The 22,307-nt window shown below is 42.7% G+C and overlaps 1 protein-coding gene across 3 annotated transcripts in view; it reads right to left on the bottom strand.

The window, feature by feature from the left end:
* CHCHD3 (coiled-coil-helix-coiled-coil-helix domain containing 3) overlaps positions 1-22,307 on the bottom strand; it is a 128,441-nt gene that overhangs the window by 53,394 nt on the left and 52,740 nt on the right. For 2 of the 3 annotated variants that reach the window (XM_032106757.1, XM_032106758.1), the window contains exon 5: positions 175-189. The exons of the other annotated variant lie outside the window; for it this stretch is intronic. In XM_032106757.1, the coding sequence (XP_031962648.1) occupies positions 175-189 (15 nt within the window). The remainder of the gene's footprint in view (positions 1-174; positions 190-22,307) is intronic. 3 annotated transcript variants of the gene reach the window in all.

The raw sequence follows: 22,307 nt of genomic DNA on the forward strand, positions 1-22,307 counted from the left end.
TAGTGACTAATAATTATCTAATAGAGGTCATTATAACAATTACATCACATATTGTACAGACACAAGACTTGATTCCCTTTGTCAAGATTAATTTTTTGGGGTTTTTTTAGCAAACACCCAAAGAATACAGTAAAAAGTTTGGATTCTCCCATGTTTCCTTTTTCAACTACTTACCTTTGTTTCTATGTCCTGAAGCATGTAAAAGATGTTAAAATTCAAATTAGATTTATTATATAATGGTGAATAAAAAGAATGCAAGAAAAACCCCCACCCACATGCACATCAGGTGTGTCGAGAAAAATGCAGAAAACTACTTGGAAACTGTTGGGGTTTTTATGCAACGTCACCAGAAATACCCCAGAAAGCCGTATTTGGATGAACCAAACCCTGTCCTCTGCCAGCCACTCCAGCAGAATTCCACGGAGCACATGCCCTGTCCACCAGCATTTAAATCAGCCTGGACTCACTAATTACAGGTTTTCCAGAGCTCATTCCATGAAATATTCCACAGCCAAATTCCCATGTTTTGTACTGATCATGGTTTGCTTCTTTTTATAGCTAATTCCTGATGACCTCCCAGACCTGGTGGTTACAGAACAGCTGAAAATTCACGGCAGGTTCTGTGTGCCCCAAAACCATCCTCTCCCAAATGTGGATTCTTGGAATGGTTTGGGTTGGAAGGGATCTGAAAAATCATCTCATTCCACCCCCTGCCGTGGGCAGGGACACCTCCCACTGTCCCAGGCTGCTCCCAGCCCCAATGCCCAGCCTGGCCTTGGGCACTGCCAGGGATCCAGGGGCAGCCACAGCTGCTCTGGGCAACCTGTGCCACACCACCTCATATTCCAGATCTAATATTCCATATCTGGTATTCCAGATCTAATATTCCAGATCTGCAAGGCACCTTCATGGGTACCCAATGCAATTATTCCATGTCTAACCATCCCATGATCCCCAAAAGACAGAAGATCCCCAGAACATTCCTTCTGTGCAAATGGATTCAATAGGCCAGTGACAAAGAAAACACAAAATCAGTATTCCATAAAGCTCAGGAGAACTCGGTTTAGTTCTTACAATCCAACTGTGTTTCCCATGAATCTGTCCATGACCTGGAACTAAAACTGACTTTGGAAAGGCAATGGGATGGAATCAAACCCAGGGAAGAACCTCCTGACTGAATGCACTCACCCCATTTCTGACGATTCATGAGGGCAGAGCTTTTCAGGGTGTAAAACTCAACAGATGAAGGGCACAGCAAGGACAGAAGAGACAAAACCCGTCCTTATCCTCCAGAATTTAAGCTGAGCTTAAATCCTTCTCCTCTGTCTTGCTCTGATCAGGGAATGCAGTAACATTTGTTCCAAGGTTATCCATCTGAAAGGAAGATTTTGCCCTGGAAAGTTTGATTTAACCTGGGAAGTTTTTTGGTTTTTGGGTTGATTTTTGGGTTTGGTTCCCTGTCCCCCTCAAAATAATTAATCATCAAACCAGCTGGGTTTTACTGCTCTCAGTGACTCTGCTCATTGCCCTGATCCAGCACTGATAAAGGAGAAATACTGTATTACAAAAATACTAAATAATATGGTTATCCAAATGTTTGCTTCCCTGTATTGTGGAAGTAACTGGAAAACTTGGTTGGCAAGTAAGAAACTCAGCAAAAAAGAGTTTCTTCCACCCCGACACTTGTACAGTAACGCAGACACAGCAAAGTGCAAATGAATAAATAATAAATAAAATTATTCATTTATACAGGAGACTATAAATATGCCAGTAGAGGAGAACTGAGAGCCAAAATAAAAGGTGATATTATATTTATGGGGCTGCAGCAACGAGATCCCTGTGAATGTCAATGAGCTGCAAAAAAATAATTAAGAATAGCCATGTTTTCAATTAGCTGAATGCTGCACTTGAGGTGTACTGCTTCTTCACGAAGAAACTCTGATAAGCAAAACCTTTGCTTGGGTGTTTTTTAAACAGCAGCTTCAAAAGGCCACCTTTGGTTCCCAAAACCCCCCAAATTTAATACCCAACAGAGAGCACGAATATTAAATACAGGTTCTTCACAATCACAAGGAAGTTGAACCAAGATTTAAAGGCCAGCCTGGGTTTTGTTTTCAAAAGTAGCACCTGGATTTGGCACCGCACTGGTAGGAGTTGCCATCACGGGAAAAATGGGTATCTTCCCTACAAAGAAATTCCAGGAATCGCCTGGCTGCATCTTTGACAAAGCCAAGCCCTGCTCACACTGAACACAACGAAAACACATTTATTTTTGTCCTCTGTGAGGCAGAACAGAGCAAACAAGCAGCTGGCTGAAAAGTCATGTCTAATAATTAAATTTTAAAAGTAAATAAAGGAATCTGGTCAGCTGGATGCAACAAGATTCCAGGTGTGTGTGGTCATAAATTGTTGTTACTCAAGGAGCTGATGAAAAAGAAAAATCATTATCAGGTGGTTTAATGTAGGTTTTTAGGTAGATTTCAGACTCAGCTCCTGAAGCCTTCGGCAGTCCCAGGTTTAGAGCTGCCCCTCAGCACTGACTCCAAGCTCCAAATTCATTAACATCCCAAAAATTTACAGTGGAACTGCTGAGATGGCTCCAGTTTGCGTTTCTCTGGGAAAAGAATGATCTGCTTCAAAACAAGAGTCCAGTTTGAATTTATAAATTAACATCAGCCAGTTGAAAGTCCTCTGAAGGTCTTGCTTCAGGGTCATCTTGTTGGGGTCCCTCCCCTGCCGTGTAGCCCTGGGAGAGGGGCCCTGAGGGCACAGACACGGGGCTTCCCTGCCCCTGCTCAGCCTCGTTCCCATGGGTTGGTTTGTGTTCCCTGCGCGGGCAGAAGGACCCTTGGTCCCGTGACTGGAACAGTTCCTGGGCAGAGCTCCGGCCATGCGGCTGGAGAAATAAACACCTCTGAAACATCTAGCAAGAATCTGTCTGTCCATATATATTTCCTTTCCACGGGACTCCTGGTTTGATATATGCGTGCTGCAGTATCCCCACTGCAACAAATGGTGGAGATTTGTAAGCAGAACGATCCCCGATCCCTAAGCGACTGATTTGTGTGAGTAAACCCTGGAAACTTTGGATTCCTCTTCTTGGTTTTGCTTTGCTATTCCATATCTAAACTATGGAGGAACCGTGGGAAGACTCTTGGCTCTCCGAGCCGCATATGGACATTTATCTTAAAATGATTCTTGAACAACGATTTGTAAATTTTAGCTTGATTCAAGCTCAGAAAGAACTGAAACACTTCCTGGCATGGTTGTTTAAGAACTTTTTCTATGTTTCTTGGGATTTAATTCTTACCAAGGGCTTTTGGAAAACCGTTTGGACACAGTTAATATTTGAGTCAAAATATATGCCGATGGAAGAATATTTTCGTGAATATTATTTAGTTACCGAGACTGTTGAGCAATGTCAGCTGTGTCTTGGCGAAGGGAAGCCTGGCGCAGGGACCGTGCGGCCCAGGCCACGTGCGCCGAGCGCTCTCCGAGCAGCAGCGAGGCAGTTCCCGCGCGCGGGCGGAGCCACGCGAGCCGCAGTGTCGGTGGCGGAGCGAGGCGCGGCAGGACCCGGCAGTGCCTGCCCGGCCCTGCGCAGCGCGTGGTGGAGCGAGCCCCGTGAACACCCGACTGAGAGGGGCGGCGCGCGGGCGGCGGCGGGCGGCGATGGCGGTGGAACGGAGCCGCGCCCAGCCGAGACGCGCGCTGGAGCAGGGCGCGGGGGGGTCGTCGCTCGGGGGCCTGGCCGAGACGTGGATGCAGCGCCCGGCATCGGCAGCGAAGCTGCGACCAGAGGAGGCGACGCACGGAGAACTGAGCGGCGCGGCCCGGCCCGGCCCGCGCAGCCCCGAACGCGACCCCGGGAAGAGCGCGCAGGCACCAGCAGCCCCGACAATTCCAACACGGGAGCGACTGAAGGAGAGAGCAAAGACGCAGCGAGACAGAAAACAGCAGCCACTCGGAAAAAGATCATAGTAACTAAGACCTTAGGGATAGTAAAATGGTATAATGTTTAGCAAAATTATGGTTTTATAACAAGGTGTGACAACCAGCAAGACATATTCGTGCATAGAACTGCTATTAAAAAGAATAACCCTGAAAAATGCATCCCAAGCTTGGGAGATGGAGAGGTGGTGGAATTTAAAATTATACGAGGTAGAAAAGGGTTACAAGCATCGCAGGTCACTGGGCCTGATGGTGTTCCTGTAAAAGGCAGTATATATGCAAAAAATCGTAGTCATGTTAGACAGTATCTCTATTGTAAAACCCCCCTACAGTCTCCCTTTCCTAATCCCACCTTTCCCTTTTACCCTATGTCCTATTACCCCCGGTGTATTCCCAATCCGTTTTTTCATCCATGGTTTCCCTCACAAAACCATGCTTTTGCCAGTTGTTTCCCCAAAAATCCCTTTCCAATGCCGAGTGGGGGATGAAAAGGGGGAGGGAAGAAGTTAAACCCTCTCCTGCCTCAGTTTCCCCACAAAGCATGCTCAGAGAATTCTGTCTCCCTTCTGTCAGCCCTAAGATGTTCCAGAGAATCTGATTGGACATTTAAAGACTCAGGAGGGTGGCTTGTTTTGTTTTGAAACTGTTCTTGTTATGTTTATCCAGTTGTTTTCATTCTCCTTTTATTAAAATAAAACGGGTGAGGTGTTGGGGTCTCTCCCCCGCCGTGTAGCCCTGGGAGAGGGGCCCTGAGGGCACAGACACGGGGCTTCCCTGCCCCTGCTCAGCCTCGTTCCCATGGGTTGGTTTGTGTTCCCTGCGCGGGCAGAAGGACCCTTGGTCCCGTGACTGGAACAGTTCCTGGGCAGAGCTCCGGCCATGCGGCTGGAGAAATAAACATCTCTGAAACATCTAGCAAGAATCTGTCTGTCCATATATATTTCCTTTCCACGGGACTCCTGGTTTGATATATGCGTGTTGCGGTATCCCCACTGCAACATCATCTCACCAAACATCAGGGGATGGGGTAGGTGGACACCAAGGGACTGGTGACCTCCCAAGGCACATCCAAGGATTCCAGACCTGGCACTGAGGGTTGGGGGCTGGAAGAGCTCCTGTCACATCAGGTTTATGAGTGAAGGAGATTTTCCAAATGAAATCCTGATCACAGCAATGAGGGAAAGCTCACATGGAATATCTGCAGGCCTTGGGGCGAGCCTGAAGGAAAAATTCATGGATTAAAGGGCTAAAGAAAGTGGTGGCAGCTCCACGAGCTCCACCATCCCACAGGAGATCTGCTGGCAGCTCAGGATGAGTGGGATGCACCAGCACAAGAGAGATCTCAAAACATGATCTTCCTCTACCACGTTGCTGGAGGTTTTCCGTGTCTTTTCCAACCTGAGGTTTGCTGGATGAGCACATCCAGGCGTTAGGGCTGGGTGTGAATCCCACAGCTCACTGACATCAGGATCACTCGGGTCCAGGCTGTGAGTGCCACATAAAACAATTATTCAGCATTTCATAAAATCAAGGTTTGGGCTGGAGGGGTCCTTAAGGATCATCTCCCAAAGCCCTGCACAAGCAGAGACATCTTCAACTCCACCAGGCTGCTCAGAGCCCTGTCCAGCCTGACCTTGGATGTTTCCAGGGATCTGACATCCACTGGATTCCTCTCCCCCTCACCCAGGTATAGCCCTGTGCATCCACGTTTGCACGTTGATAAAATCAGATAAAGCTTCATTATTTGCATAAATTATTACAATCAGCAAAACTACTCTCTTCTTCCACTGCATGGAGTGTCCCAAGAAAAATAATTCCCAATTTCCACATTTAATGGACGTTTTAATTTTTAACCTTCTATTTCAGCATATAAATACCCCCATCATTCTGAAGAGGCAACACCAGTAACTTATGGATATTCTTGGGAACATATGCTGCTCCCTTCCCCCTCAAAGAATTCCTTTTTAAATCATCACTATGCACAAAATCATCCCGAAGCACAAAAAAATCATGTGGACACATCACTTGAAAAGAGGGATGTTCGTTTCCACTTATAAAGGTGGAGAATTGTTAGGAATTCGAAACGGCAGCACCAATAATGCATCATAAAACGGAGTCTTTGACAAGTGTAATTAAAACAAGCTTTTGTAATTACCACTAAATGTGCTACAGTACATTTTCTAAAAATAATGAAGTCCTAAAAGAGTGAGTCGAGCAGATAAAAAAGATCACATTGAGAGGAAGAGGCTAATGGAGAAAATTAAAAAATTGAATTTATGAACAAGTAAGGATCTAGAACAGAACATGTGACAAGAAGCTTCATTTACTGAATCTCGTTATGGACCAAAGGAGAAAAAAACAAATGTACAAATGCCAAGCAAAAGAATTACAGATTCCAATCCTAATGTGAATCACGGGAATATGCACAGGAAAATCCACAGGAACGTCGCTCTCCTTCAAGGCAGAAATTCATTGATGTTGTTGCCCCAGTAAAAAGCTGAATAAAAATGCCATTATTATGCCAGAACAAAAAAGCTGAACAAGGAAAATGCCAGAATGACTGAGGTTGGAAAAGCCCTCCAAGATCACCAAGGCCAAGCTGTGCCCGATGCCCACCTTGTCCCCAGCCCAGAGCCCTGAGTGCCACCTCCAGGAACTCCTTGGACACCTCCAGGGACAGGGACTCCAAACCTCCCTGGGCAGCCCCTCCAGAAGGTGGGACAGCCAGAGAAGGAGGTGGATGATTTAGGGAGAGCAGACACAGCCAGAGAGATCCCAGAGGTTTCTGCTCCAACAGGGGCAGTTGTAGAGGCCACAGCTGGCACCCCAAGGCCGTATCCAGCTGCGTTTGAAACCTTCCCAGCATGGAGACAGAAAAGCTCTGCTGAGCCTTCTCAATCTCCAAGGTCCCCCAGACTCCGTGGAGGCAGAGGGATCCCAGAGGAGAAGCAGCAGGAGGGAAGTTCTGAGTCACCACTCACCCGAGAGGACCCCGGGTTCCTTCCAGCCTGATTTATTTTATGATCCTATCGCAAAATGAGGGGCAGAAAAACCACATGTTTGTACCATGTTGCCAGAAATAAGAAATTAGAATCCCAGACTGGTTTGGGTTGGAAGGGACCTTCAAGATCATCTCATTCCAACCCCTGCCATGGGTGGGGACACCTTCCACCAGCCCAGGCTGCTCCCAGCCCTGTCCAGCCTGGCCTTGAACAGTGTCAGCACTAAAGAAAAGCCGCCACTTCTCACCAAACTCTGAATGAACCATCTGGTTTGCTCAGCTTAAAAACAACAGACTCTGAAGACTTTATTCCCTTGAAAATAAAAATTGAAATACACTCATGACTATTCTATTCATTAGCAACAGGCTTTAGAAAAGCCTTGTGTTCCCATCCAACCGTGGTTCAAGGGAAAAAGAGATGCTAAACAAATCTGAATTACATCTCTGCATGTCACTGGGAATGAAAGAAAGGCATGACTTATTCCTGAAACTCTACCCATGCTTTTCAGGCAGCCAACACAGTCCAAGGAGATCAAACATTTTAAAGACTATCTGTACTGCTGCCAGGTATTTGTAGCAATTCAAATATTGTCTCTAACCGTTGCTGACAGCTTCTGATGTTTCAGTCATATGTCAAACATGTAGTTTTCCACTAAACTGAAAGAAGCAGCGACTGCTCCATGAGCCAGAGTGAATTTCTCTCTATAAAACAGAGCAAAAGGACCATTATCTTGTAAAGTTCAGGAAAAAAACTGCCAGCAAACTGATTTAGGACTCTGTTCTACTTCCATCTTTGTTGCTGTTGTAGCAAATCATAAATATTTTTGCCATTTTTTACCGTGCTCAGAATTGATATTAATGATGATTTTGCAGAAATACTTTTAAATTCCTGGATTAAACAACAGAAGGGTAAAGAAAAGTTATGGCTAAGCACAGTCAGCCAATATTTGAAGCATTTTTAAACAAAACATGATGTAAAGCAAAGTAAAATATAAGGAAGCACCTCCCTTTCAGAAGTTCACCACTGCAAAACCAAGCCAGAGAGAAGAAATTTGCACCTCAGTTGCCTCACATCCAAATATTCAGAGAAAATTTTGAAATTTCAGCTTTCCACCCAGAACTCTTCATTCTTTTGTCCAAAACCCAGCATCGTTTGTCACCAGTGTTGTATTATTATCATTTTAAAAGCCCCAATTCTCATGGTTTGTAAAGTGAAGATTCAATGGGCTGCACATAAACAGTGACATAATTCTTAGGGCCGCTGCATTAATATCAGCAACAAAAACTCACCACCTCATTGAAGCCACTTCAAAGCCAATCTCATTTGGAATCCCATTGAAAACCTCCTGTATTTTCTGTTTATTAGAGGCCTCTCAGCATCAGGGGCCGTTCTCCACAGTTATTTTCCATCTGTGAATATCCCACTTCTTCTATCAAATGATCAAAACCCTGCATGAATTGGTATCATTTCCTCCCAGCACAAGTTGCCTCATTGGAAGAGGTTGCTCAATCTGTTATCCTGGGAACCAATTCCCACTAAAGGCAGAAAGTTATGATGCCCAAGGAGGCAAATCCACTTTGGAATACCAAATAAAAGGACATTTATTGCTGCTCAGCTATTCAAGGGATTGATTTCTGCTTAAGACACAGAACTGCGTCACTTGGAACTACATCAGGTGTTTCTCAATTTGAAAGCTACAACACAAGCAGAACCTTCATTTTTGGGTGTTCAAAAAGGCACTTAAAAATACAGATAATCTATTGCCTTACAGGTATTTTATCTGTGTTTTTTGGAATTTTGAGCTTGTTAAACTGAACTCTTCTAATAAACAAACCATCAAAACTCATTGATTCTGTCCCAAATTATGCAGCCATTTTATTTCCCATTAATCCCAAACAGAGATTTTCCTGCTCAGCTTGAGAATGAAAGAACTGTAACCAGCAGACAATTTAAGACTGAAGACGTAACTTGGAAACAAATTCATCTTTAAACAGAATATTTGACTTAACAGTGAAATGTGGGGATCAACCTCAGCATTGCCAAGGGAAGATACTTTTGGTGAACTTCTGGAATGCTACAACTTCGTCCAAAGACCTTTTGGCATCGAGACACACAAAAAATTCACATGGTAAAGAAAATATTTACAGCTAACTCATGTGCCAGATATATCAAACGAAACAAAATTTATCTCAATTAATAAGTCAGTTTTTAGCTCTGTTTCATTTTTTCCAGCACTCTGAAAACTCAATTCAAACAATTAATAGGACGGTTTGTAGTTCTTCACTTTATAGCCATAAAATATTTAACTAAGTGTGAAAATCCTGAGTTAATACTACATAGTTACCATAACTCTTTAAATTACTACCTACAAACCAAGATCCAGCAAAGCCTTGGGAAAGTGGGAGAACACAGCACGATTTAATGCTCTTTGTATTTTAATTACTAAATTACAACACTGGTCTTTCAGCATTTTCTTTAAAGATTTAACAACTTACTCTGAAATAAAAGCACCAGACGATTACTACCTTGAGTAGAGCAGCTCTGAAAGGGGCTGGGATTGATTTATGCATCGATTATTGGTGAGCATCTTCCTTTTATATAATCCTATAACACGTGTCATTGAATTTCTGTGTCCAACTTCCACTCACTGCACTTTTATTTCTCTTCTCATTTGATTGCAGAGTCTCCAGGGCAGAGCCTGGAACTCACTACACATCTGTGCAGTGTTTAACATAATTATACTTCAAGCTCTGCTGGTGTTTGTGTTATTCTAACAGAAATAAGTAATATTCTAAGCACTGAAAATATTCAAACTGGATGGAAAAAGGAGGTTTAATGCAAGACAGGTGGGGAAACAAACACTTGAGTTTTGTAAAAATCATAGCAGAAAAAGAAATCAAAATAATCAATTTTTTTAAAAGCCCTTGCCCTGTTCAGATGGCTGAGTGTGCCAGGAATTTGGGACTGGGCAACTAAACAAACTCTCAAACTTATGAATATAATTAAGTAATTGGAGGCAGGAAATACAATGAAGAGAGGGACTGATGCTGACATTTCTATTCCATGCTCTGACATCCTCGTCACGAACATTTGCTGAAACAACATTTAAAGGGTTTAACACTGCAGGGACTGCTCCAAAAACATGGTTCTATGTGGTTGTACTAAAATGTTTATACATTTTAGTGTAAATTTTTGTCACACTTGGAAAAATAAACCAGCTGTCCAACAGGATATTCAAAAATAATTTAATAGCATCTTATGCACAGAAAAATGTCAAGCAAGTAATAATGAAGGCCAATAAAATGCTCAAAGGCTTCATAAAAATTACTGGATTGAAATCAAAAAATTGATTCAAAAAAATTGAATCCAAAAAAAAGAACAACCAGAGGAGATCATGGCAGGTAATATCCCAGAAGGGTTTGGGTTGGAAGGGACCTTGAAGATGTTCCAGTGCCACCCCAAACCACATGGGCAGGGACACCCTCCACTATCCCAGGCTGCTCCAAGCCCCGTCCAACCCAGCCTTGGACAATTCCAGGGATGGATCCAATGAGGATGAGTAGAAAATAACTTGGAAGCAAAAGTCTGCACCAGCCAGGTGAAGCTTTTTTGTTCTGACTGTAAAGCCCCAGAGAAAAATTTGATATTCCTGCAAGAAGCCAAGGAAAACACGTCCCGTGTGTTAAGACAGCAAAATAAAAGCAGGAGATTTATGAAGAAAAGGGGAAGGAGAAGACAGCACCACACTGAGATCACAATATTTAATATAAATAAAATTCAGATCCTCCCAGAGCTCTGGTCACTCCCTGTATATTTTTATTTATTTTTATTTATATTTGTATTCTGGTCACTGCAGAGAAAAGAAAGAAGCTGGAGATACATAAAGACTAAACCCCTGAGAAGAGCTCTGTGTACAGGAGAGAGGTACACAAAATAATTAAATGTTCGGAGAAGGTGAGCCAGGCTCTCCTATTTACTCCTTCTCATAATACAAGACCGAGGAAATATTCAGTGAACAGTGAAATTGAAAAGCAACAAATTTGAAACCAATTAAATGCATAATTAACCTGCAGAACTCATTGCCACAAGTTATCAGCGAAGCCGATCTCTCAGCAAAACCCAAAAAAGTTGAGATGTTTGTATTACCTCTGCAAACATCCACACTTTCACCTTCAAGCTACCTCAGACTCCAGATTCCTTGGAGCACTAAACAGTCTTTTAACAACATAACATTATTATCAAACAATTAACAACACTGAAATCTGTCATGTGTCAGTTATTTGAGATCACAAGGAGGAAACTCCAAAGAACTACTTTATTTCTTGTGGTGTCTGACAAAAACCCTGATTTGAGTCCCAAATTTCAGCCCCTCTCAGCTGCTGTGATGCTGCTTTTACACAGCCCGGAAAAGTTTAAAATCAACCTTGCCAGCTTTTTTTACCACACTCAAGATGAGAATTTCTATGGGGATAACAAATCAACACCCACAGCTTCAAGGTCTTTGTGTAGAGCTGCCTCTTCTTGTTTGTGGCAACAGCTAAAGGGGGTGAGGAGCTGATGTTCAATGGAACTCAAGGTGTAAAGCAAAACAAAGAATCTCATCAGCAGGGAAAAGAAGAGTTAATGAGGAATTTAAATACTGCTGAGCCACAAACCAGATTGGATCCAATGGCTTGAGCAAGTGTCTGCTCAGTGAATTTCCATCCATCAGCCTCACTGTCCTGAACACAGAAATTCAGGCAGCAAAAAGAGCAATTTCCAGCTTGAAGAAGAGCAAAAGTGCTGAGAAGCACATGGAAGAAAGGGACAGTGATTCCATGTTCCAGGTTTAGCAAACAAAACCACCACTGGTGGCTCCCAGGGCTTCTCCCTTCCACTTCCACTCCGGGAGAGCTGGGAATGTTCCCCTGGAGAAGGGAAGGACCCAGGGAGAGCTGAGAGCCCCTTGCAGGGCCTAAAGGGGCTCCAGGAGAGCTGCAGAGGGACTGGGGCCAAGGCATGGAGGGACAGGAGCCAGGGAATGGCTTCCCAGTGCCAGAGGGCAGGGCTGGGTGGGAGATTGGGAATTGGGAATTGCTGGCTGGGAGGGTGGGCAGGGGCTGGAATGGAATTCCCAGAGCAGCTGTGGCTGCCCCTGGATCCCTGGCAGTGTCCAAGGCCAGGCTGGACATTGGGGCTTGGAGCAACTTGGTATCGTGGAAGGTTCCCCATCCATGAAACCCATGGTGCCCTTCCCGCATCTCCAGCAAAACGACCCTAAAATTGAGGGAGCGCCATCCATGCAGGAGGATGAGCTGTGCCCTCAGTTCAGCTCCTCGTGCAGCCTCAGGAAAGATTTCTTTCCTTTTCCTTTTTCAGGCTCTCAGTGATGCTTGCCAGGAGTCTGAGGCTGTCTGTACAGCACCTGGAGAATCCACAACCCGTGCAATTTCCAAAGGAATGCTATTATGTTAACAGGAACATTTTTATGTTGTGGGTGAGAGCGTCTGGAAGGGAAAGCAAACACTTAAAAGTGCTTTCTAAAAAAGAGGTTTCATCCCAGTCAATAGGATGCTTCAGGAAAATACAAGCTGCCATGTATTTCTATAATAATGGGGAAAAGAAACAAAAAAACCCCGTCTTTTGGGAGTTGCTAAAACATGTCAATTTTATACAATGTTTTTTTGTACTGCCCAACATTGAGAGTGCTCGAAAGCAAAGCTCTCTGCTGGATTTGTGAAGTGTTGGTTTTTTTTTTCCTGCATGCCTCCAATCTATTTGTCATGCAATACAGCCTGTTCTAGCCCACAGTGAGAATTAATGCTTAATTTTCTAAACGTGGAGAGACATACCAACTATTTGCACAACTAATGGCACTGGTATTTGCATGAAATTGAGAAGAGCAAAGAATTGTTCAAATTAGATTAATTTGGAAATGATAGAAAAGTTACAACTTTGCTCTGTCCTTTAAAAGGGAAGAAGAAAAATCTGCAGAACAAAACATGACTGATCATAAATAGAGGAAAGGATCTAATAAAATGTTTATTCATCCTTTATAACACAGAGTACACGACACCCTGCTGAGGTTTCAGGTTATTAAACAAGATGTGGCTCCGCAATGAAATGGGAAAAACACCTGGGATTGAAGGAATTCTTCCCTGTGAGGGTGGGAAGGCCCTGGCACAGAGCAGCTGTGGCTGCCCCTGGATCCCTGGAAGAGTCCAGGGCCAGGTCGGACAGGGCTTGGAGCAACCTGGGATCATGGAAGGTGTCCCTGTCCATGGCAGGGGTGGAATTGGATGATCTTCAAGCTCCCTTCTACCCCACTCTAAAGAAAGACTCCTTTTATAAAATTTTAGGTTTAGAGGAGTAACAAATACAATGGAGGTTAAGATATTTCAAAAACAAATTTCAAAAGAAAAAAAAAAAATTTTTGCAGCGCAGGAAACAAGAAATTACATTACATATTTCACATATAGCTATAATTACATTTAATTGCCTTGCTAGCATCTGCAAGATATCACATCTATCAGCGTGCTAACTCAGCTATTCAAGTTCACCTGACACTCTGCCCTTATTTAACAGGGATACCCACGGATGGAGAGGCTCAAAAATCTGGTTTTCCAATAAAAACCCCACTTTTCTTGTAATAAACCTTATTCTGTAGCAATTGTGACCACTCAAAATGATGGAAAAATTATTTATATACAGGAAAATACTCTTTGTTGCATTTGGAATCACGGAATCACTGAAGGGTTTGGGTTGGAAGGCAGCTTAAGGATCATCCCATCCCACCCCTGCCACGGGCAAGGACACCTCCCACTGTCCCAGGCTGCTCCAGCCCCAATGTCCAACCCGGCCTTGGACACTGCCAGGGATCCAGGGGCAGCCCCAGCTGCTCTGGGAATTCCATTCCAGCCCCTGCCCACCCTCCCAGCCAGCAATTCCCAATTGCCAATCTCCCACCCAGCCCTGCCCTCTGGCACTGGGAAGCCATTCCCTGGCTCCTGGCCCTCCATGCCTTGGCCCCAGTCCCTCTGCAGCTCTCCTGGAGCCCCTTTAGGCCCTGCAAGGGGCTCGCAGCTCTCCCTGGAGCTTCTCCTCTCCAGGTGAGCACCCCCAGCTCTCCCAGTTCTCTCCATGGCAGAGGCGCTCCAGCCCTGATTTTAAACACAGATAAAATCTAAACCCAGCCAGTCCCTGCCAATGTCCATTTTTCACTCCTCCCTTTATTCCATGGAGCTCTATCAGGCACCTGCCTCATTCCACTCCCATTCCAGCCTCAGTTTCCAGGTGGACAGGGCTGTATTTTCCATGCCCAAGTTAAAATGTGTTTGGGCACTGAGATCCTGACAAGGAAACCATGGGAGAAGCACAGCTGTTATTCCTGCCAGTGACTTCCAGCTCCCAGACATTCCAGAGGAAAGCTGGGAGAGTGAACCTCTGTTATGTGGAACATCACCACAGGTGCATAAATTCAGCTCCTAGAAACTAAAATTCCTGAGAGTCTTGTTTGCTTCTGTGAAAGCTTAACCTCGAACACAGAGTGAGCAATAATCTTACTTAAATATGGAGAAAAACCTCTTATCTCCTGAAATTTAACTGGAGTCAATTAAGAAAAAAACAGACCCAGCAGTTTTAACTGGGTTAAAACCTGGTTAAACCCTGAAATTTAAGCTGGGAGGGTTCACAACCTTCAGAGAAACATGAATTCTCATTTTTCTAAGTCTGTAACAAAAAGACCAAAATGCACACGGTCCGTGCTCCATGTGAAACAGAGCTGCTGTGTCAATGAAGACTTAAAAACAACACAGAAAAAAACCTCAAAAATTGAGATAAAATCAATGACCAATTCTCAGAGCGGAATCTACCTATTCAACCTTATTATGTGTGATTTTTTTCCTTGTCAGGGAGCTGTGGGGGTGTCACCTTTCAGTGCTTTTACTTCTGCCAAAGTCTACACTACTCTAAAAACCAGAGAAATATTCTAGCCAACACATTTTTATTCCCAAATCAATATTCTAGTAGCAAACAAGTAGATTTTCAAGGAACCATGGAAGTATTTACTGTTCAGGATACCCAAATTAAATTACAACTCAGTAATGGAGCTGTGGTCAAGTGACATAAAAAATGCAGGCAGGGATTTGGAATTCTTAATTCCACCGAAATGTAGCTGGAAAGCAAACACAGGTGGATTTTTTTATGTGCTTTAGGCACACGGGTGGATTTTTTCCTCACTCTGAGTATAAAATTTTACACCTCTGTGCGTGTGATTAGATATAAATGTATTTATACCTTTTTATTTATGTCTATATTTAATTTACTACTTAACTACAAATCTATCCTCGAATTCATTGGGACCAAAGCCAGATATTGATACTTTTATAGGGATTTTTTGTTTGTTTTTAATATAACAGGGAGTATCAAAACCCCTGAATATTGGACTGAACTCTTTATTCAGCTCCCCCAAAAATTCCAAAGCCTTAACACAAACATTCCCAAACTGCTCAAAGTGACAACAATATTTTAAATGCATTTTTTGCACAACAGAAGAGAAATCTGAAGACAAAGATCCACCCTTGTAGTTGGAGGCTCAGGATAATGGTATAAAATTGTACAAAATAACTGGTAAGGGGTGCAAGCACGGGTACACTCAGGGTGTTCTGAGCTCCGTGAGAGGAATCACTTTTATCCTCCTATTCCCTGAGTATAATTTAGGTTTTTTCTGTCTAATATTTAGGGGAGGAATAATTGTGCCAAGGCTTTTATTCCCCTCTCTATTTGCAGACGTATTTAGATGTAAAAAAGCTAAAAAATTTATCACAAGTTGAGTGCCAGAGATGGTAAAACCCCAAGAAAAGCTCATCTCCTGCTCCTGAGATGTTCTCAGAGCAAGACTGATAAATCAGGACGATACAGAAATGCAAGAATTGTTGAAAAATGGAAATAAAATCGGGAAAAATGAAGGATCTGGCAAGAAAACATGGAAGGCTGATAGAATCCTCTTCCTGCAGGCTAAAAAAGGTTTGATGGGACAGCGGGTGAGGAGGTAGAAGACAGAGAGGTTCTCCCTGAACGTTTATTCCTCCCTCAGGAAGTCAGAGAAGGAATTGGGACCAAACTCAGGGTAGAATCTGCCATTTCCATAGGGATAAACCCCAAGCCCTGCCTCACCAGGAAACCAAGAACCCTGAAGGAAGAGCACGAGGCTCTGCAGCTCAGGGATCTGGGATAATGATGGAGGAGTCTTCTCCTTCCATGTCCCACTTGGCTTGATACTCACCTTTGGACACCAACAAGGAAATGGGAAAGGAGCAGAAAATCAGCTTATAATTCCAATTTTATAATTCCTATCATTCCAAAGGTATAATTTATAATATAAAAACAACTGGACAAGGGGAGCTGAGCCACGAAATGAGCTCTTCCACCTTCTCACCTGCAGCTTATTCCCTCAAGGATGGAGTGCAGGAGGTAAGAGAACTTTATTTTGGTCCACACAAGCTTTAAAAATAAGATTTGTGATGTGTCATCAAGGGAAAGAACCAAAAAGGAGCAAATCAAGGCAAGAAGAGTTTGAGCTGAGGGTGGACACAGTCAAAGGTGACAAAATCCCAAATTATGGCTTGAGAACCTGATTCATCAAAGCACACTGGGAACTGCAACTGGAGTAGAGGCCTCTTGAGAATCTTCTTCTTTTCTGGTGGAATATTTCTTTCTTTTAAGATGTTGATGGATTTTTTTAAATTAAGATGCACCCACAGCACGAGGAATGGGAGATACAATCGTGCTGCTATTTTCCTCGGGATGTCTGCAGTAAAATGATTTCTAATATTTCCAGATATAAAAAAAAAAAAAAAAAAAAGCCTTGGAATGCTCAGAAATTCATAATTACTCTTGTAAGCAATTCAAAGATTGCCTTGGTATTAAAAAAAAACTCTGGATAAAAAGGAATAAAAACATCTAAGAGAATAAGTTAAATAGAGTGAGTTAATAATTTGTATTATCTTATCACTGAGGTTTAGACAGTCATAAACCCATAATGGCAAGGAAATTTAGATTCAAAAGAGAAATTACATCTAGAACCTTACCCACTTGCCTAAATATTAATTTTTTAAAAAATTAATGATCTGCTTATGCACACTATCAGATCAGAAGCATCTCGGCACAGTGCCAAGGGAGGCTGGATCCCCATTTATTTGGAAACCATTCCCACTGGTGCTCATGGCTAATGGGAGCACTCTGGAATTCCATGGCAGGGAATCAATAAAAGTTGTTACCATAAAACCTTGCCTCCACTCTGCCCTACTCCTCTCTCCCCAAAACATTGATCTATTTATATAGGAAAAATTATTTACATTTTACACCAGTGCCCACATTTGGCACAGGTCTCAAACATCACTTCAGGCTTAAGAGCCAAAGTTCAAGGGGATCCTCCTTTCCAAAATCGTTGGTGCTGGCCCCAAAACTCCTTTAAAGCTTCATGAGGAACAAAAATTATGTCAAATAATCAAGTCACAAACACTCCTTATTTAATAGTTTTGAGTGATTCTTGTTAGCACAACTTTTCCCTGCTTTAAATAAACTACACAGGTTTTGGTTGGGTTTTTCTTTTTTCTTTTTTAGAGCTATGGAGCCTATTTTTTTATGTAGAAATATTAAAAATATAAAAAATAAAAAGAGCCAAGCCCTCAGCATGCAACAAAACCCAGCCATGCAAGCGCCACATGCCTGCAGAGAGATCTAAGGCAGGAACAAATTAACTTAATCTGATTATTTGAAGGTCCAGGACTGGAAAGAGCTGCTGAACATTTGATCTGCATTGTCACAGAAAAAGCCACATGACATTTACAAATGAAAACCATTCCTAATAAATGAAAGCAGGGCAGAGAACTCTGTGGATTAAATGTGTTCAGGAGAATCAGAGGGTGAAAATAAATAAAAATTAGAATTTTCTACACCTCTCTCCCACCATCTCAGATCCTTATTTTTCCTAAATTTTGTCCCAAAATTACTTTGAATCACTACATACATGAAAACCACGGTGGATGGAGGAACGCACATTAAATATCAGCTGTACCTGATGTCACTCTGCCCCTGTGCATTCCAATGCAACTGTGATTAAGAATTAAATCAATCCAGAAACAGAAACAGGAACTTTTCTGTTCTTAAATTAAAAATCAGAGGGCAAGAGTTTCATTTCCCCACCTGCCAGTACAGCAGGGTGAACTTAAATCCATTCCTCTGTATTTCAGTCTCTGTTTCCAGAAGGAAAAACTGGCAGTGACAATTTTATAGAGTATTTGATCAGCACTGATGCTGTGGATGCAAAGCAATCAATGCTCACTCTTATAAACAACCCAGGTAATGGGACATACATTGAAATTAAAATATTGTGACAATTCAGCCTCCAGGTAACTCCAAGTTGGTGTCTTTAAAACCCTTTTTTATTAATTCTGTGTGCTCCAAGCAGTATCTCAGTGATGATCATGTGAAGATCTCCATCAAATGCCAACAAAAAATCATTAATTCAAAATATAGTTTTGGAGAGAGTTTTTTTGTTGGTTTGGTTTGTTTTATTGGGGGGGGGGTTATTTGGTTTTTATTGAGGGTTTTTTTTCTCTCAGAACTAAGCTTTTTTCACTGTTTTAATCTTCTCAGAATTATCCCCATCCCTGGAAGTGTCCAAGGCCAGACTGGAGGAGGCTTGGAGCAATCTGGGATGGAGGAAGGGGTTGGAACGAGACGATCTTAAAGATCCCTTCCAACCCAAACCATCCTGGGATTCTGACTGCTAAAAACATAAAAACAGATTTTGAGGAAAACCAACCTCTTTTAGCTGAGCCTGGTTTAGCAGAGGGGCTGGAGCTGGATGATCTCCAGATGTCCCATCTAACCCCAGCTGTTCTGGAATTCCATAAAGACCTTTTTGCTTTTCTTTCTGAGTAACTGTTCCCTCTTTCAAGCTGGCAGCGCCACTACTCAGAGTTTATGCATCTGGGGCAGATTGGAAGTTGTCAGGATTGCACTGTACAGGCTCCTTCTTAAATATTCAACCAGCACAGCTTTGGGGAGAGAAAAATTCCTTCCTGGAAAGAGCTGCCCAGGGGAGGGCTGCAGTCCCCCTCCCTGGAGGGATTTAAAGCCATGTTGATGTGGCACTTGGGCACACGGTCAGTGCTGGGAATGGCTGGATCCAATCTTGGAGGGCTCTTCCAACCTAAATAATTCTATGATTATATGAGGGAGTTCTCAAGTCTCAAGTGCTGCAAACTACAATGATCATTTCATTCTTAGTATCTGCAGATATATTAAAAAAAAAAGACCTTTTTAAATGATGTTGCAGAAGCTTTGCAGAACTCTGGATTGGCTCTGGTACCATTCCAGAGCTGAGAGCAAACCTCAGGCTGTGCTCAACACCCTGCACCTCAGCTTCACAGCTTTCTTCCCAAGAAACAAAAGAATGAGCAATTTGGGGTTATCTGCTTCGGCAGCCATCCCTGGAAAAGGATCCCTCTCCAAAAATGAGCAGAGAAGAGGCTGAAGCACTCAAGGCAGCAGCTGCTTCTCCATCCCCACCAAAGGGCAGCGGAAGCACCTGAGCAGAGTCCTACAAACACAAACTCAACCCCACAAGAGCAACCAGAAATAACCAAAAAACCAAGCACAGCCAGAAAGAACCTGCACTCAGGGCTGCTAAAAACTGCTAACTCCAGGAGCAGCTCAAGAATTTTTGCTTTTATAAATCCATCAGATTTGATTTAAGATATTTCTGGGAGTTTGCTGGACCTCAGCACTGCCCAGTTCTGGAATTCTGCAGCAGAAAACATCACAATGAGCTCAAACTTGCAAGCAGAAGTGAAAAAATCAGTTCAACTAAAGCCAGTTTAGTCAACAAACTGTATCTGACCACAGTATTTGGTCCCAAATTATCAGTTTGGTACTTTCCTAATGTATGTTCCCTTTAGCTCCACTACGAAAAAAAAAAAAAAATCACCTTTATAGACCAAAAGCATAAACTAACCAAAGAAAAAACAAAATATTTTGTTACTTCAGGCCTGGGATAGTGGAAGGTGTCCCTGCCCATGTCAGGGGTGGGACTGGATGATCTTTAAGGTCCTTCCAACCCAAACCATTCCACGATTCTACGAAATGAAAACAAGTTTTGATGAAGAGTTCCTTCCTCTCAGCTACACCTGTCCTTTGTGCCCATGAAAATACTGCAAACCTGGTGATGACAAGTCCAGCACATCCAGAACGAGGCAATTTCTCTCTTCTCATTCCAATGGCGTTAAATTATTATCTTTTATGTGGACAACTCTTACAGGGATGACACCCAAACGACCAGGGAAGGTCATGTAAAAGGAAATTAAAGACAGGAACAATGATTATGGACGGAAGGCTCAGTTTGCAGGAGCTCGTTCTCCGAAATTACTCCTTATCTGAGCACCCATCAGCACTCACCAGTTCAAGGTTACAGCCTGGTTTCCTCCAAGAAATTTTTATTACTAACTGCAGCCCTTAATATTAACTTTGCTGAGGTAAAAACAAGCTGATCGAGACACAGCCATGTTTTAAAATTAAAGTGCCATTACAGGTCATGCTGAAAAATAAAACGATGGAAGAAATTCTGTGTACAAAAGATCTTTCCCAACCACTGAGTCAAAGAGCCTGAAAAAAAAATACAATTCCAGGTCATTTTGTGCATTTTTAAGGACTGATGAGAAGCATTAAGATAAAGAAATCCTCCAGACATACAAAATGTACCTGCAACCCATCCCTACAGATGTAGAGTTCTACATGGGCACGTTAAAAAATAACCCAAGAAGTAAAATACCTGTGCTAGGGAAACAAGGGATTCCATGGAGAGATTAGTGCAGGGCTGGAATTGCTAAACTGCTATCCACACGTTTTAGGTGTCCATAAAACCAGCCAAAATTATGGGGTTTTGGAAAAATTACATCTTTAAAACTACTCTTTTCAAGTCCAACACATTATTGGTTTAAGTCATGTTCATTCTCTTTTCATTACACTCAACTTGAATTTCCAAAGGAAAGAAATATTTTAAACAATAAAGAATTGTTAAAATATCTATATTTGTAAACATTTAACTCAAGATTGGTTTTATTCTGCTTATTTTCCTACCCTCCAGCTTGAAAATAATTTCCCCCATAAGCAAAAAAAGAAATAAAAACAACTAATGGGGGGGGGGGGGAATCTCTGTTTGCTTTCTGAAATATTTTTATCCCAAAGCTTGTCAGTTTGTAGCCCCTCAAACCCTTCTCTGACTAAAGATATTAATGAAGAATTCTGGAAATTAAAGCTGGAATGTTGCTGCACTGCAGGGATTTGCCACATGGGGGATCCCAAAGTGAATGGACTTGAAGTCAGGGGGAAAAACCCATGAGATGACATGGAAAAGGTGGAAAATTCAGGGTTTACTTTTAAAAAAGGACAAGTCCATCCAGATGTATTTAAACATGGAAATGTGTTGTTCACTAAGCAGCTTTAGAAAAATATCCTCCTTTTTCCCCTCTGAAGCCAGAGCTACACTGGCAAGTTGCTTCTAGCACTATAAAATGGTAAAAATCTCATAATTTTATTTATTTTCAGTATTTGAATCTTTTCTATTTTGCAGTGATGTCAACTTAAAAATGAATTATTGTGCCAGTTTGGCCAAATTTAGAAATACATCCTCTGAGAGAAGGCACAACCACCCCTCCCCCACCAGGTTCAGGGAAAATAAATTTTCCTCAAAGGAAAGTGAAAGAGATAAAAACTATTTATTTACCAAACACACGGGAAAAGGAAAATAATGCTAAATAATAAAATGTTTCGCTGTGGAGGAAAAACCTGGGAAAGTGTCAGATTCCTCCCTTTGGTCTCCTCGGAGCTGGGGCTTGGCCCAGGCCCTCTGTGCTTGGTGGAAAGCCCTCCTGATGTGCTCTGAGGTTGAAACTGTCCAGCAGAAAAGGGAGAAAATCCGAAATTCCAGGGAAGGGAAAAAAAATTCAACTCTCAGTCTCTCTCCAGAGAAAAAGAAACTGAAACAACTGGCCCAAAAAACTGACCCGGGAAGCAGCAAGCCGGGTGCTTTCTCGCTCCCCTGCCACAGCTGGGGAAAAAAAGCCGCTATCTCTGTGTGACCTTGAACAAGCTGCAAAGTGCTTTGAAAAAGTTTTGCTCAGTTTTCCTTCCCCCTCTCAGGCTCAGTTTAGAGGCATAGAAAGGCACAAGAATTAATTTCTGGGCATAGGGCAGCGATATGGGGTACACATCAGAAGGTCACCCCAAGACAATTACCCATCTGTAAATGCATCCTCACACAGAAATGTATGCAGGAGCATTAGCACAGGTGTCCAATCTATCTCACACTTA

This window comes from Corvus moneduloides, chromosome 4 (assembly GCF_009650955.1).
Source record: "Corvus moneduloides isolate bCorMon1 chromosome 4, bCorMon1.pri, whole genome shotgun sequence".
NCBI lineage: Eukaryota > Metazoa > Chordata > Aves > Passeriformes > Corvidae > Corvus > Corvus moneduloides.